This window comes from Canis lupus, chromosome 8, assembly GCF_011100685.1.
Source record: "Canis lupus familiaris isolate Mischka breed German Shepherd chromosome 8, alternate assembly UU_Cfam_GSD_1.0, whole genome shotgun sequence".
In the NCBI taxonomy this organism is placed as follows: Eukaryota; Metazoa; Chordata; class Mammalia; order Carnivora; family Canidae; genus Canis; species Canis lupus.
Window position 1 is genome coordinate 36,190,401 of NC_049229.1, and position 17,501 is coordinate 36,207,901.

The window sequence follows — 17,501 nt, forward strand, 5'->3', positions numbered from 1 at the left end:
AACTGGTAAACAAGTTGAAACAGGCATTAGATCAAATACAGTCTGTCCTATTACATCCCCTGTTTCTAGAACCCATTCATATCTATAATACAGATTAACTCATGTGAATGGTAAATAGGGGAATGATATCTATAAAATATGAGAGACACACATGATTTGGTTCACACCTGATTTTTCCCAGTAGATAAATGTGTTATGTTACCTAGTAATAGCAGCTGAACTCAGATATACAGATACATTAACATAGATGAATGCATGCAGCAAGCAACAGAAGAATGAATAGAGTACTATATAGGATGCCCATTCTCACTGTGTTCTTCTTTTTGGCTTAGTTTTGCCATGCACTCTCTCTTGGAAGTGCTATTTTTTGGAGTTCTTTCCAATTTTTGTGCATGTTGCCCTTGTTTTCTTTCTTTTTCTTTTTAAAGATTTTATTTATTTATTCATGAGAGATAGAAGCAAAGTCATAGGCAGAGGGAGAAGCAGGCTCCCTGTGGGGAGCCCGATGCAGGACTCAATCTTAGGTCCCCAGGATCATGCCCTGAGCCAAAGGCAGATGCCCAACCACTGAGCCACCCAGGCGTCCCTTGCCCTTGTTTTCATAATTTGGCAGCCTTACCCCTTTCTCACAACTTTTCCCATCAAATTACATTTACTTTTTTCTTCCTTTATCCTAAAAGGTATATTTACTGTATTATCTATTTGTTTGGAACTTAACCAACCTTTTATAAAATAAACTATGCCAATACTTACAGGAGGATTATTAATGTCTTTGTTAGTGCTATGATTATGAATTTTGCATAGGTTTTGGGTGAACTGCCTCAATCCTGTTTTACCTGTAATTTTAGGTATGTGTTTTGGCAGAATGTGAGGTCTTTTAAGAGCCCTTAGGTTATTACTTAGGTTATCAAATTCTAGCATAGAGGTATAGGCCTCTGGTTCATTGAGTCAGAGTAGGCTCAGTCAGAAACCATTCAGCACTTGGAATTGCCCACTGTAAGAGCTCTTTTGATGGAGATTCAGTCTTTTTAAAAGTATGTTATGTATGTATTTATTTAAAGATGCATGAGCAAGTGAGGGGGTGGGGTCAGGGTAGGGGCAAGCAGACTCTGCTGAGCACCTGGCCTGTTGTAGGGCTCAATCTCAAAACCCTGAGATCATGACTTGAGCTGAAATCAAGTCTGATGAGATCGAGAGTTGGACGCTCACCAACTCAGCCACCCAGGCACCCCAATGGAGATTCAGTCTTAATTGTGGACTTTAAACACAGTGCTATTCATTTGGCCTTACTCTTTGTTTAGAAACCCCTAGCATCTAAGAAGTATTATTTCCAGTTATGAGATAAACTCATTACCTCAGAAATTACCCCTGTTCTATCTACAGAGTTGCCAATTTACATATTCAAAAAGAGAACCTTATCTTCTGACCTGACATGGAGCTTTCTGAGACACAATTTTTTTTTTTTTTATCAGAGGGTATCCTTTGCTTGGCTCTAGAAAAGGATCTCAGGCTGGTTTACTCACTTAGGCCTAGACATAAAGGCCTATATGTCCTGCACTCTCATGATGCTTTACCCAAATTGGTAAATTCTTAAAGCCATTAAAAAAAATCCCACACTGATGTATAATTTACATATTGTAGAGTTCACCCATTTTAAGTGTATGACTCAAGGAATTTTGGTAAATTTACCAAGTTATGCTGCCATCACTACAATCAAGTCCTGATTCAGGTATGTATGACCATTGTAGTCCCATGTTCTGAAAGAGGCCCTGTACTTGAAGTTCAGTGCTTTGTGGTCACCATCTTGAAATTCTTAATTTTATCTTTGAATTTGTGTTTTGTAAGTAAAGTCTGACGGAACAGTGGAACATGTTTTATTTTTTATTCTTATTTTAATTTTTTTTTAATGGAACATATTTTAGTGGGCTTGGAGCCACATGCATCTACCTGCCTATCTGCAAAATATTCTAGGCCACTTACTCCTTGCCCCTGCTCATTTCCTGCTGCTCCTGCCACCACCAGCAGAGCTGTGGTTACAGGGAAGGTCAGGATTGGATGTATGTGCCCTGCATGTGGGGAGGGTCTGTTCTTTGTGAGTATCCTCATGCCTCAAGGAGCCCAATGTTAAATGGCAAATGAAAAGTACTAGGATAAGTCTAGAGAGTTCAGAAGAAAGAGAAAAAAAATTCTTTCTTTTTGAGCATTTTTATTATGTACTGAATCTGACCACATTCCAATGTTAGAACTTTTCTTTCATCCACAAAAGATTCATCATGTCCGTTTACAGTTAATCCCCATTTCCCATTCCCAGACATGGGCAACCATTTTCACCTCTTCTTTGTCTCAATAGATTTGCCTATCTAGACATTTCATGTAAATGTAATCATATAATATGTGGTCTTTTGTGTCTTGCTTCTTTCATGTTTTTGTAGCATATATTGATATCTCATTTCTCTTTGTTGCTGAATAATATTCCATTGTATGGATATATGACATTTTATCTAACTATTATCTACCTTATCTATTCATAAGTTGATGGGCTTCGAGTTGTTTCTGAATTTGTGGCATTATGAATAATGCTGCTATGAACATTCATATGTAAATCCTTATATGGACATATGATTTCTTTCTCTTGGGTATATACCTAGGAGTAGGTATAGGAACTGTTGTCCAAGGTGGCTGTAACATTTAACCTTCCCACTAGCATGAGAGTTCCTATTTTTCCATATCCTTAGCAGCATACATGCATAGGGTGAGGATAGAAGTCAGGAAGAGGTGAGTGGGCTTCTGTTTAGCTTTTGAAAAGCTGCAGAATGTTTCCAATCCCCTAAATAGAATAAATTTCTAAGAAACTTACCTTTTCCCCTGGTGGAAGCATGGTCCAAAGTTAGTATTACCTATCATTTTTAAAAAATAGTTTATTTATTTATTAGGGAGGCGGGGAGATATAGAACATATGCACAAGCAGGGGAAGGGGCAGAGGGAGAGAGAGAACCTTAAGCAGACTCCCTGCTGAGCACAGAGCCTGATTTGAGGCTGCATCTCAGGACCCTGAGATCATGTCCTGAGCCAAAATCAAGAGTTGGACACTTAACTGACTGAGCCGCTCAAGTGCCCCACTATTACCTCTCATTTTGATTGTAACCATTTTAGTGGGTAAAAGATAGTATCCCAATGCATATTTAATTTGCATTTTCCTGATGACTAGTGATGTTGAACATCTTTTTTTATCCTTATTAACCATTCAAATATCTTTTTTGTTGAGCTGTCCAGATCAATTGCCTATTTTAAAATCTGGTCATTGTCTTATTAAGTTATGAGTTATTTATATATTCTGATATCAGTTCTTTGCTAGAATCATAACTTGTCAATATTTTTTCCCAGAGTGTGGTTTTTTTCATGTTTTTATTGATGTCTTTTGAAACATAAATATAGTTGAATTTTTATCAAGTCTATCTTACCATTTTTTTTCTTTCATGGAACGTGCCTTTGGTGTCCTAAGACAATTTTGGCTACCTGAAGGCCATGAAGATTTCCTCCTGTGTTTTCCTCTAAAAGTTTTTATAGTTTTAATATTTACATTTAGGCCTCTGATCTATGCCAAGTTAATGTTTTTGTAATGGTGTGAGATATGTTTTTTGCACAGCTACCCAATTGTTCCAATACCATTTGTTGAAAAATTATTCTTTCCCCATTGAATTTCCTTTAAAGCCACGTGTTTTGCATATCATCTGCAGTAATTCTTACTGTAAGCAAAGGTATGTGACTACTGAGTCCTGAACTTTTTCTTGACTTAAGGAATGTTGTCTTTTCTTTGAATTACATTTTAGCTTTGGGCCTATCTGGAATAGTAATAGTGAGTGTTAGAGGTATATATTAAGCTTGAGGAATGTTTTTTTTTATTTATTTTATTTTATTTTATTTTATTTTATTTTATTTTATTTTATTTTATTTTATTTTTTGAGGAATGTTTGATTTTAAATGTGAAAACTGTAAGGAAACATTTTACATCTTTACTCTCAATTTATAATTAAGCCCTGAAGTAAATATTTATTATTATTGTTTTAGACCCAAGAGGGTCTCTGATTCCTAGGCTAGGAAACATTTTGACAGGAACCAGCTTCTTTCAACCTCAAACACCTAACCTTCTAATACAGAAAGGTTTAAATTTTGTTTCAGTCTTCAAACTCAAGATATTTGCATTCAGAGGTCAGAAAAATATAATATGCATTGGTAAAGGAAAACTGGCTCCCTTAATAGCTTTTCCAGGTTAAAAATTAGGGGTCATTGAGGCAATGTTTAGTTTTGGCTGTATTTACGGATGCTACTATCGGTTAGTTCCAGAGTACTTACTTAAAGACATCTTCCTTCAAAATCCTTATTACTAAAGATTCATCTTTCTTCTTTATCTTTTTGTCATTTTTTTCCTCTAGATTGTAAGTTCTTCTAAATCTGAGAATAATTTCTTACTCATTTTTGTTTTTTACCTCCCCGAACCCCATTTTACCTCATCTCACAGTGCCTTGAAGGCTCAGGTGTTTCTGAAATGGCTTTTTATTTTTAAATTTTTATTTACTTTTTTATTGCTTCTGTAATATAATACTGTTTAGTATTAAACTACACACTACTTAAACCACATGATTAATACTGTGTATTAAATAACACTATACAAATTGGTAGTGTTTTCTTGAAGATCTTCAATCTATAATCCTAAACATTGTTGTAGGAGGTATTTTCATGGTTTTCAGGTCAATCTTTTGTCTGCTTCATAAACTTTTTTCTGTGTTCTGAAACAGTCTCAATAGCATAACAATGTTCTTGATACAACTTTCCTATAAAATCATCTGAATCATCTTTCCATGAAATAACTTTTTAGATCGAAGAGAATTTGAGAGCTATAAGAGAGAGAGGCATGATAGTGGGGTCAAGATGGGGGCCAAGATGATTCTTCTTTCGGAAATGTATATAATTGTGCTGGGTGCTTAAAGTATGGATACCAGTCATCCCTGGTTCCTCTCTCAAGAGCTGACATCTGGAGATGGAGACTGCCATATAAACAAGTATATCATTATTTGGGATAGGGTCAAGGAAAGCTTCATGGAGGTGATGGAATTTCAGCTCCATTTTAAAGGATAAATTTGAGTCTGCCAGTAGCATACATATACCATTCTGTTGGAGGAGAGAGATTTGAAAGAACATGGTACCTTTGATAGAAATATAAGTCGTTGAGTCTTACTAGAACACAGGGTTTGTAACAAAGAGTGACAAGAAACTGGTTAGGATTACAGAGCATAAAGAGTCTTATTTGCCATATTAAATATTTTAGATAATACTCATTTTCTCTACTTCCTTATTTACTTCCCATTTACTTCTGTGTATCTTAAATCAAGGTTGAAAAACCACTGTTTTTCTGTTTTCTCTATCTGGATTTTGGACCATATACCTTTTTTTTAAGATACTATTTTTAAGCAAACTACACGCAACATGAGGTTTGAACTCATACTCCAAAGATCAAGAGTTGCATGATCTGCTACTGACTGAGCCAGCCAGGTACCCCTGGACCATACACTTTTAGTAATTAGGAGCTGTTGAACTTTTAATAGGCGACATATTTGGATTTATATTTAAAAATACTTCTCAAGGCAGCAGTATGAATGATGTATTTGAATAGCTTGAAATTTTAAAAAAGGCCAAAATAGAGAAGTCTAAACAGTGAGGATGGAGTTAAGAGAATGAATTCAAGAGAGATTTAGGGATAGAATTAATAGGATTTGGCAGCTGACTTCATATGGAAAGTAAGAAACAGTCTACGAAAATGCCAAGGTTTTTGGCTTAGATGCCAGTCCAACTCTGTGATGACTTTCATAGAGAGAAGGCCTCCTTCAGAGTTTTGCATGGCCTATAGAGTATGACACTTGGACACAAGTCTTTATGTGTGAGAGCTACAGCAAGCATCAGAATGTTAAGGCAGCTGCTTCAGGCTTTATTCTCACTGCTCGCTCTTGTTGCCTGCTGTGTCAAGGGAGGCCCAAGAAGAGAAGTCAGAGAAAGACAGGGACTGCATTATTCTGTTGCCAGAGAGTCTGTGCAGCTGCCACTTCCTTCTGATTCACCACCACCACTTGCCACAGCTGCTGGGCTGGATAAAAGTAGGTAGACTGTAAAAACTTCTGGCTTAACAAAGCCTGTTGTATTATTGAGTGTAACTTAAAATTTTGTTTTCATGATATATCTCTGATTTTTGTGTTAGTGTCCTTTATTTTAAAAATCTGTCTGTAGATCTTGTAGACCTAAATTTTTTATTTAGTAATGCTGAAACCTTTAATATTTATGATTTAGTTAGTTTGGGTGAATACTACTACCTACATTAAAGTCCATAATATGTATATATACATAAAAATATATATTTTTTATGAATATATAATTTAAGGCATATATTACAGCTGTTGAGTTGCTATTATAGTCTGAGAAGAACTGCTTAGTTGTCAGGGTAAAAGATTTTTAAACATTCTGAAAGTCCATTTTAAAAAATAATGGTGAATTATGTACTCCCTTAGATACCCAGCTAACTTTAAATTTACACAACTATTTACATCTTTTGTTCAGTGGTTTTGGGAATAAGCATGCTCTTTGTGTCTATAGGATAGCTTGTACTTAAATATTTGCCTTTTTTTTTCTTTTTCTCTTCATCTTTATTCTGCAGCTGATGATCTGTCTCAGGAGCAAAAGCTCTTTCAAAGATTGACTGGGTTTATCATTCTATTTAGTTATGTTTGTTTGTAATCTAAGATACAATTATGTCATTTTTGTAAAATACACAGTCAGTGGCACACAGTATTTTATTGTATCAGGTTAATGTTCTTAACCTGCTCTCTACCCTATACTTCTATTTTCTTAATATGTGGAAAACAATACTATCTTTACTGGGTGGCTAAAGCCAGTCCCTATCAGGTATATATCCTGAATGATCTCTTTCAATAATTTGATGTTTTTCTACCTGTATAACTTTATGTTAGTGTTTAAAACATATGCTTCATTTATTTAAAACAAGCTGAACCTCTCAGTATTAGATACCATTATGTTAATGTTACTTTTCTGATCATCAGTGGATTATTTGCCATTCATTTTTTAAAACCTTTTTCTGAATTGAAATATAGTTCATACAATGTTACATTAGTTTCAGGTGTGTACAGTGTAGTGATTTGACAATTCTATAGGTTGTGTTATGCTCACTACAAGGGTATAGTTACCATCTGTCACCATACAGTGCTATTACAGTATCATTAACTGTATTACCTGTGCCAGGGCTTTCATCCCAGTGACTTTTCATTCCATAACTGGAAGCCTGTACCTCCAGTTCCCTCATCCATGTTGCCCATCCCCTCACTTTCTCTCTGGTGACCATCAGTTTGTTCTCTGTATTTATGGGTCTGTTTCTGCCTTTGGTTTTTGTTTTGTCTTTTAGAGTCTACATGTAAGTGAAATCATGTTTGTCTTTCACCTTCTTATTTCACTTAGCATAAAAACCTCTAGGTCCATCCATGTTGTTGCACATGGTATTACCATTCATTTTTAATTCTAGTTTTGGTTTCCATAACTTATTTGATAGGTGATACCAAAGAGAAAAAAATGATAGAGAATCCTTTTCATTGTATGGACTCAACTGTATTACTCATTTTGCTTCCTGCTTTGTAGCCTTATGAAGACAGATACTTTGAAATTGGCATGATATTGGTTCCAGTTGCACATGGGAAAAATGAAGTTTTCTTATCAAAAGCATGTAGACACTTTCTTTTAGTACTCATACTTTGCCACCCAATGACATCAGGAATGTATTATGACTTAACAGGAAATGACTTCTCTCAAACAAGCGTTATTAAAGTCCTATTACTTTTTTTCTTATGTTAAGTGCAGTCTAAAATTAGACTGACAAATCAGTTTCTTATTCATATTTCTTAAAATGTGTTTCTTTTTTTTTTGTATAAAACACTTTTTAAGAGAATAATATTTAGTTTTTCTTTTTCCTTACAAAGCTACAGCAGCCTTAAATTATGCCATAAGTGTTCAGTGTTGGTTCATCATAAATTGGTTTGCATCCCAGAAATGCAATTCCACTTAGTATAACATTTCATTTCATTTTTAAGAAGTTACCATTTTTAGAAAATTTGAAGGTTTTTTTTTTTGCCTTTAGAGATATAGTTGGATAATGATTACTATAATTCAAGGTGTCATAGGAAAAGTGTGCGGGTATTTCAGCTATTTGTTTTTTACTTTTCATTCTTCTTTAAATACTAGATATATTTTAGTTTACCCATTTAGAACATTAATTTTAGGGGATTTACTGTTATATGCATATATAAAACTTCTATTTAATGTCACTTAGGAATCTTAGTATACTCTATTGACATTAATTCCCAAGACAGTTAAGCACACTCCACAGTTATTGTTTAACTATTTCTGATCCTGTGCTCTAGCACTTACCATTTTGAAACCCATGTTCAGAGGTGGTGCTCATTTCTGAGTAGTTGAATATTTGTGATTTTGTATCACAATTTCAAACATTATCTTGTCTATTTTCCAAAAATTGGATGTAATAAATATAATAGTAATCTTAAAAATAAATCTTTGAAGATACATAAATCACTGTAAATAATAATAAGATGCAGTATAGTATAGGAGTTGTGTGAGAAGGGTTTTTGGAGTTAAATTGCCTGGGTTTAAATCTTGACTGTGTTTTTGCTTGATTTATTGACCTGGACAAGTTACTTAATCATTCTATGTCTTTGTTTCCTCCTTTGTAAAATGGATATAATAATAGCACCTACCTTATATGGTTGCTTTGAGGTTGTTTTGACTAAATGAGACAATATATCCAAGACCTTAGAATTACTGACAGGATATGAAAATACAAGGTAGGAAAGTCTAGTCCCTTGGACTCTCTATTAGGTATGTTTTTATTATTTATTTGTTTTTTCATGAGAGACACACAGAAAGAGGCAGAGACATAGGCAGAGGGAGAAGCAGGCTCCCTTTGGAGAACCTGATGCGGCACTCGATCCCAGGACCCTGGGATCATGACCTGAGCTAAAGGCAGATGCTCAACCACTGAGCCACCCAGGTGCCCCTAGGTATATTGTTTTTAGATCTATTGAGTTTTCCACCGCCCACCCCCTCCCCTCCATTTGATCAATTAAAGATAAGAACTCCATGATAAATGGTTATATTGCCATTCTTCCTTATAGTTTTGGGGTTAAATGTCAGCATTTGTTTTCTAATTATTGAAATATGTAGTTTATCTTTGAGGAAAACTGCTATGGTTTTTTAATGTTTTAAAATAGACAAAGTGGCAGGTAAGAAGTTTTGTCACAATGATTTCATTTGTGCTCTTAACAAAACAATGGAGAAATCGTAAGTAAGAAGAATTTAAGGAACATAAGATCCAGTAATTCCACTAGTGGGTGTTTACCCAAAGAAAATGAAGACACTAATTTGAAAAGATATATGCACCCTTGTGTGTATTTCAGCATCATTTACAATAGCCAAGATATGGAAGAAACCCAAGTGCCTATCCATAGATAAATGGACAGAGAAGATGTGTGTGTGTATGTGCGCACACACATGCAATGGAATATTATTCAACCCTAAGAAAGAATAAATTTTGCCATTCTAAACAACAGGAATAGACCTAGAGAGTATAATGCTAAGTGAAATTAAGTCACTCAGCAAAAGACAAATACTATATCATTTCATTCATATATGGAATTTAAGAAGCCAAACAAGTGAACATGATAAACTGGTAGTTGCCAGAGGGTAGGTGGGAGGACTAAAATAGGTAAAAGAGGATTGAAAGTATACTTAACCTTGAATAGCATTGAATAATGAATGGAATTTTGTTGAATCATTATTATATTGTACACCTGAAACTGATATAACACTGTATGTTAATAATACTTCCATTTTAAGAAAAGGAATTCAAATGAAAAAAGTGACATGATAATCCTGAAAAAACAAAGAATTTGAGAAACAATGTGAAGAAAAAAAGGTGAGGGGGAATGATTGACAATTCCTCACTTATTTATTTAATGACAGTTTTTGTTGTGAAAGGAGGAAATGATACCCCTTGTCTTTTGTCACTGAAATAAAAAGCATAGTCACATCTAAAACATGGATCTGAACAATTCAATAGCTGTTGACAGTTTACAGCCATCCTCATAAGTTTGTTGCCTTCCCTTGTTTACCTCCCTGCTCTAGTTCTCTGCCGAGATAATCCTTTAAGCAAGCTGTGTCCCACTGTGTGGTACCTTGGATATAGATGTAAGTTGCTTCTGTAGATTCCCCCCAAAAAATCTCACATTTTCTTGAAGATTTAAGGGTTAAAAAAGGAGGGATAGTATCACCTACCTGCAACTATAATCTTGTGTCATTTGGTTGGATCCACTTCTCTCTTTTGCTTTCTTTTTGTGTTACCTACAGAAATGCCTTCCCTTATCTCACCATGACGTGGGAGACTCTTTCTCCCACATTTAAGTGCTCTTGGGAGGAGCACGGTGTTTCAACCTTTCTCTCCAGTTTATCAAGGGTTTCTTTTGAAGCAAAGAGTAAAACAAATACAGATAGTGTTTTCTCTGAAAGAAATTCTGGTAAAGGGATCCCTGGGTGGCGCAGCAGTTTGGCGCCTGCCTTTGGCCCAGGGCGCGATCCTGGAGACCCGGGATCAAATCCCACATCAGGCTCCCGGTGCATGGAGCCTGCTTCTCCCTCTGCCTGTGTCTCTGTCTCTGTCTCTCTCTGTGACCATCATAAATAAATAAAAAATTAAAAAAAAAAACATAAAACCTTTAAAAAAAATTCTGGTAAAGTAGAATTTTCTATACCTTAGTACATTTTTATTTGTGTTTATTAGTTATTTTTTCTTTTTTGTATTTTAGTTGGTAATAAAATTCAGATATAGGTTTGGGGGAGGCAGTGGAGTTGCCATGCTTAGTAGGTTCTAAACCTTGCTGTATTATGTATTAGCTATATAACATTTTACAAGTAGCTTAACCTAAGTCTCAGTTTTCTCACATCTGAAATTATAACTGTGATATAGTTGTGTGGAAAAATGAGATAAGGGTGTTAAGGGGCTTAACAAAATACTAGGCATATAGTAAGCCCTTAATAAATGATAACTGCTCTTGCTGTTGTCACCACCACCACCACCACCACTGCTGTTTAGTGCTACTGCTATACCCATGCAATTAGTCATCTTCTTTAAAAAATAAAGTGTACGTTTAAATCCTTTAAGCATCTGCTCATCAAATTCAAATTATCTCAGGTTATGATATAATGGGAATATGTAGTTCTGATTTGGAAAAAATCAAATTGTATACTGCTTTTCTGTTATCTTTTTTTTTTTTTTTTTGAGAGTGTGTGCTGAATGAACAAGAGAGGAGGGCAGAGGGAGAGGGAGAGAGAGAATCTTAAGCAGGCTCCATGCTTAGCACAGAGCCTGATGCGGAGCTTGATCTCACAACCCTGAGATCATGACCTGAGCCAAAATCGAGAGTGAGATGCTTAACCAACAGCCACCCAAGGCACCCCTGTTTTTCTGGCTTTTCACCTGAATGTTTATTAAAGGCTTACAGTTTATCATATATTGCAGAAAATTTAAGTGAATTTTAAATGAATCTCAGAAATCATCTAAGTAAGTGTTTTCCTCCACCCCCCCCCTTTTTTTTAGCCAGTTAGGACCACTGTATCTATCAAAAAATATTCCTCTGAAGAGGAGGAATTATTTGTGATACAGTTAGTGGCCACTTTCTAGGCAGGTGCCTTTTTTTTTTTTTTTAAATTTTTATTTATTTATGATAGTCACAGAGGGAGAGAGAGAGAGGCAGAGACACAGGCAGAGGGAGAAGCAGGCTCCATGCACCGGGAGCCTGACATGGGATTCGATCCCGGGTCTCCAGGATCGCGCCCTGGGCCAAAGGCAGGCGCCAAACCGCTGCGCCACCCAGGGATCCCTAGGCAGGTGCCTTTTTAAAAAAAATTGCAATTATTGAAATCTTTTTGTAAAGTATAAGAACGTATTTACATTGAGGCATTGATGAAAAGTTGGCATTTTGGTTCTTACTGATAATCATTTTGCATTAGTTGAAGGAGATGGAAACTATTTTGTGTTAACTTCCAGGTGTGTTGTTATTATTCCCTTAATCATGAAGTAGTATTTTCTTTTATGTTCCTGTATTTAATTCTTTTAATAAATATTATGAGTACATTTATGGGTACATGATGTGTTTGACATTGTGAAAAATTCCAAGAGACAATAGACCTGGTTTCTGCTCTCAGAGCTTATAGATTAATAACCTAAGAAAGTAACTATAAGAAAAAATAGTGAGGAGAACCATAGAAAGTTAAGCAAAGCGTACTCTTGGGATCCATTGGGGGAATGAAAAAGAACTGATTTTGAGCATATACAGTCCTAATTCTTAACATGGAATACTGAATTATACCTGCTCTTTGCTAGACACTATATTAAACATTTATATTACGTTAATTCATTTCACAACAACCCTATAATGTACAGGTATATCATCACTGTTTTATAGATAAGGAGACAGGGGGCTTAAAGAGGCTAAATAACTTGTCAAAGTCACAGAGCTTTGGAAGTGAGATTTAAACCTAGAACTGTCTGACTCCAAAGTGGATGTTGTGCCTATTCTTTGGAAGAGATCCAGGTAAGTTTAAAAGCCTTTCCCAGAATTTCAGCTGGAAATAGGTTGGATTTTGGCATGCAAAACTGAGGAAGTTAATGGAAAGCAATGCAGCATAGATGGTAAATAGTCAGTATTGAAGCTTGGATGCAGAATTGGTTGCAGAAAAGAGAATAGTGGAAGGTGAGGTAGAAAAAAGTTGGAATTAGATTGTGTCAGGTTGAGGAATTTGAACTTTCTTCTCTATCATTGGAATACTAATAATCTTATGATTAATACTGTTGTAGCTTGGAGGTAAGTCATCTTTGTATTTCACACTTCTTAGTAGGAAATTTAGAGAATAGGAGGAGGCAAAGAATGAATCATAGAATTTAATAGAGAAAAGGGGCTTTAGACATCATTTCTCTCAAAATTATTATTTTAGAGATAAAGAAATTGAAATCTCAAAGGATTATGATGTGTTGAAGTCATACAGTGCTTGAATTAGAGCTGTACCCAAAGGTAGGAACAAAAATATGAAGAATAAGTAAAAATTCTTTAATTAGGGACGCCTGAGTGGCTCAGTGGCTGAGCGTCTGCCTTTGGCTCAGGGTGTGATCCCGAAGTCCCAGAGTCGAGTCCTGCATTGGGCCTGCTTACATGGAGCCTGCTTCTCTGCCTATGTCTCTGCCTCTCTCTGTCTCTCATGAGTAAATAAATAAAATCTTACAAAAAAAAAAATTCTTTGATTTAAGTGAGTTTTAAAATCAACGGAGAGAGATCAAGAAAATCATATTTCAAGGAAGAGGTTAATCAAAATGGGCATGCCATCATGTGCTTTACTTGTTAATCTGGTAAGTAATATATACTTTGATAGGAGGTTTCATTTGTTGATTATTTTTAGGAAGGAACCTAGGAAGAAGATACAAATTTGTTTACTTCAGTGTTGTATCATCACCACTTCTTTGACAATTCACAAATTCCTTCTCTGTACATGTTATAGCATGGAGGAGGGGAAGCAAAGCAAAAATAAAACAAAGCAAAAAAAAAAAAATAAAAACCCAAATGCTATTTTTATGTTTACAATTCTGTCCATTCAACAGATGCACTAGGTGGTCCAAAAAAGTATCAAAACAGAAGTAGGTGAAAAGAGAAAGTGACAAAGGTTGAGGAAATGCCAAGAATAAGATGACAAATCAGAGTAGGAGGAGAAAGGAAAAAGCAGTATATTCTATATAACAGATTTTTGGTCCTCACTGATGCTGCTGTTTTCAAACTGTAGAGCATGCAGTATTAGATTCGAAAGTCACTGCAAAGGAGAAAGCTTACCATCAAGCTTTTAAATTATTTATTTTGGTTCAGTGACTAGATAGCCTTATGATGAGTTATCTAAAAGGAAGCCTTTAAATTTAGTTCTTCCTTATTCTTTCTCACGTCTCTTCAACATTACAAAATGTGAAAAAGGGTCAAAATTAGAATAGATTGAGATGCTCAGGTTTTCAAAAAAAATTTAATGTGAGTTTTGGACTTATAATTTATTGCTTCTATTGAATAATTTAAATTATTCTATTAGTAAGAACATAATATAACCTTCTGCCACCTAGTGTTAAAATTTTAATTATTTCTTTAAAAGTATCAGGGGATCCCTGGGTGGCGCAGTGGTTTAGCGCCTGCCTTTGGCCCAGGGCGGGATCCTGGAGACTCGGGATCGAATCCCACGTCGGGCTCCCTGCATGGAGCCTGCTTCTCCCTCTGCCTGTGTCTCTACCTGTCTCTCTCTCTCTCTCTGTGACTATCATGAATAAATAAATAAAATCTTTTAAAAAAAAGTATCAGGAAATGCCTTAGCACTTACTAAGTACCAGTAATTTTATAGTATTTTAGTTAGTTTCATAATATACAGAAATTTTGTTTTATTTCTGGTTTTTATATTATATAGTTCTTGGTGTGACTATTTTATGTGATTTTTAAATAATAAACCATGATGAATTTAACAAGTGAAAATTTATATCTCATCTAAAAATATTTATCTGTCTGGACCCCTTTCCCTTGATCTCTTCGTCCCCATGATTTAGGAAGCTGTATTAATGAATGGACAATATAATTGACCAGGATACTCTCAATAAAATAGTTTAAAATGTAGTTACTTTTTTGTAGCTATAATGATGAAACAACTTTGTGTCTCTTAAAGATTTCATTGTTAAAACATAGATTCTGATAAGCTATAAAAGCATTATGTATATTATTAATTACTTAGTTGACTTTGAAGAAAAGCATAGGATTATTTAAAGTCAATAAATGAAAGCTGCTTCTATATTCAAAGGTAGGGAGTGGTTGTTAAATCTTTCCACATGCCACTAAAAAGTTTTTAAGCTGACCAAAACACCTTTAGAACAATGGACTCAGAAGTGGAGTAATATCTGTGATTGAAATGATTTTTATTAAGTTGTCTTTCTTAAGGAGTTTGGTCAAAATGGTTCATCTGTCTTCATTTAGCAATCACTTCTTATTCTTAATCCACTAGTAATAGTATAGGAAGACCTGTTATTCTGGACATTTTCTGTCTTGTTCTCAAGCTGTGCCCAGAAGCAAAATGCTATACTTGTTGAGGATTTATAAGCTTTATCATCAATACCAAAATCATCATTTGCAGAGTCTTGGGAAGTGAGGCCCTGGTGTAATTCCTCACTTTTTAAATTTTTCAATCTGGACGTTTTTTTAGTCTTATTTAAAATAGTGCTATTCAAATAGTATCGCTGTAGTACTGGCATTTGTTTTTCTACCAGCACAGCATAAGACAATCTGTAATAATTATCAAAATAGTAAGATTAAAAAAAATAGTAAGATTTTGTTTGACTTTGGATGCTTGAATCTATTTTGTTGTATTGATATTTACAGTAAATGGAATTTTTAAAAAATCAGTTCATGGGCAGCCTAGGTGGCTCTGCGGTTTATCACTGCCTTCAGCCAAGGGCGTGATCCTGGAGACCCAGGATCGAGTCCCACGTTGGGCTCCCTGCATTGAGCCTGCTTCTCTCTCTGCCTGTGTCTCTGCCTCTCTCTCTCTCTCCCTCTCTCTCTCCCTCTGTGTCTCTCATGAATAAATAAATAAAATCTTTAAAAATAAATAAAATGAAAATTAAAAATCAGGTTTTAATGAATAAAATGGTAGCAATGGTCTTATTTGCATATTAGAAATGATCATTTTATGCCCATTACAATTTATTTTAGAAATTAAAGAGGCACCTGGCTAGCCCAGTTGGAAGAGCGTATGACTTAATCTTGAGGTCATGAGTTTGGACCCCACATTAGTAGTAGAGATTACTTAAATAAATAAAACTTAAAAAGAAATTAAATTTAAAACATACCTTTAAAAACATATCAAGAGGGAAATATAGTCACAATTGAGCATTTTGAGGTAGATAAAATTTCACTGTTCACAACATCATAAAACACAAATAAGTACATGCTATATCCTTTATTGTCCTTAAATAGAAAAATCAAATAATTATCATCTATTTATTTTTCTATGTTAATATTGAAAGTTTTGTCATATTATTAAAGGAGCACATAGAAGTGAACCTTAGTTCTTTTCATAAAGACTATGATCGAGGCACTAGGGAGGGGGTTTTCTGCAGAAAGGGACCATGGTGGCAGCAAGGCATCTCTTTACCTTCCTTACTAACAAATCTTCTGTACATATAGCGTCAAGGACATTGGTAAAATTGGTGCTTTTACCCACAAAATAATTCCAACTAAAACTCTGTCACTGAGCTTTTAGAGCTCTGTATATTCATTAGTTTTTCATAGTCCCAAAGATTCCAGTTTTCACTTGTTCTGAAATTTATAATCCTGATTATCAGTGTTAGAAACATTTATCTTTGTACTTTAAGTCATTTATATTAAAGATAATTAAATTTTAAAGAATTTAATACCAGACATAGAATGTGATTATGAGATGTCAGCAATGAGTTTTTACTAGTAATTTTTTAAAAGATTTTATTTATTCATGAGAGACACAGACATAGATAGAAAGAGGCAGAGACATAGGCAGAGGGAGAAGCAGGCTCCCCACAGTGAGCCCCATGTGGGACTTGATCCCTGACCTTGGGATCACGCCCTGAGCCAAAGGCAGACACTCAACTGCTGAGCCACCCAGGTGTCCCAATAATTTGGTTATTGTTGATAATGCTGCTATAAACATAGGGGTGCATGTTTCCCATCAAAGTAGTATTTTTGTGTTATTTGGGTAAATACCTAATAGTACAGTTGCTGGATCATAGATAGGGCAGTTCTATTTTTAACTTTTTGAGGAAACTACTGTTTTGCACAGTGGCTACACCAGTTTGCTTTCCTACCAGCAGTGCAAGAAGGTTTCCCATTCTCGGTATCTTTATCAACACCTATTGTGTCTTGTGTTGTTGTTGTTTGCCATCCAAATGACTCTTTTAAAAAATTATGTATTTATTTATTCATGAGAGACCCATAAAGAGAGGCAGAGATATAGGCAGAGGAGAGGCAGGCTCCCTGCGAGGAGTCTGATGTGGGACTCTATCCCCGGTCCCTGGGATCATGACCTGAGCCAAAGGCAGACACTCAACCACTGAGCCACCTAGGCATCCCGCCAAATACTCTTGAAGTACTATCTGCAAAGAAGTCAAAGATGATTTTTAAAGATTTTAATTTATTTATTTGAAGAGATACTAAGAGCGGTGGGGAGGGGCCAGAGGGAGAGAGAGTGCACGCCAGGACCTGGACAGAGATTATGACCTGAGCTGAAGGCAGCCATCTAACCTACTGAGCCACCTAGGCACCCTCAATCTTTTACTA

At 35.4% G+C, this 17,501-nt stretch overlaps 1 protein-coding gene across 6 annotated transcripts in view; it reads left to right on the plus strand.

Annotated features, from left to right (window-relative positions):
- The window catches only part of MNAT1 (MNAT1 component of CDK activating kinase), a 188,579-nt gene that overhangs the window by 149,334 nt on the left and 21,744 nt on the right, over nt 1–17,501 (plus strand). For 2 of the 6 annotated variants that reach the window (XM_038544873.1, XM_038544874.1), the window contains one exon: nt 6,023–6,149. The exons of the other annotated variants lie outside the window; for them this stretch is intronic. In XM_038544873.1, the coding sequence (XP_038400801.1) occupies nt 6,023–6,149 (127 nt within the window). The remainder of the gene's footprint in view (nt 1–6,022; nt 6,150–17,501) is intronic. 6 annotated transcript variants of the gene reach the window in all.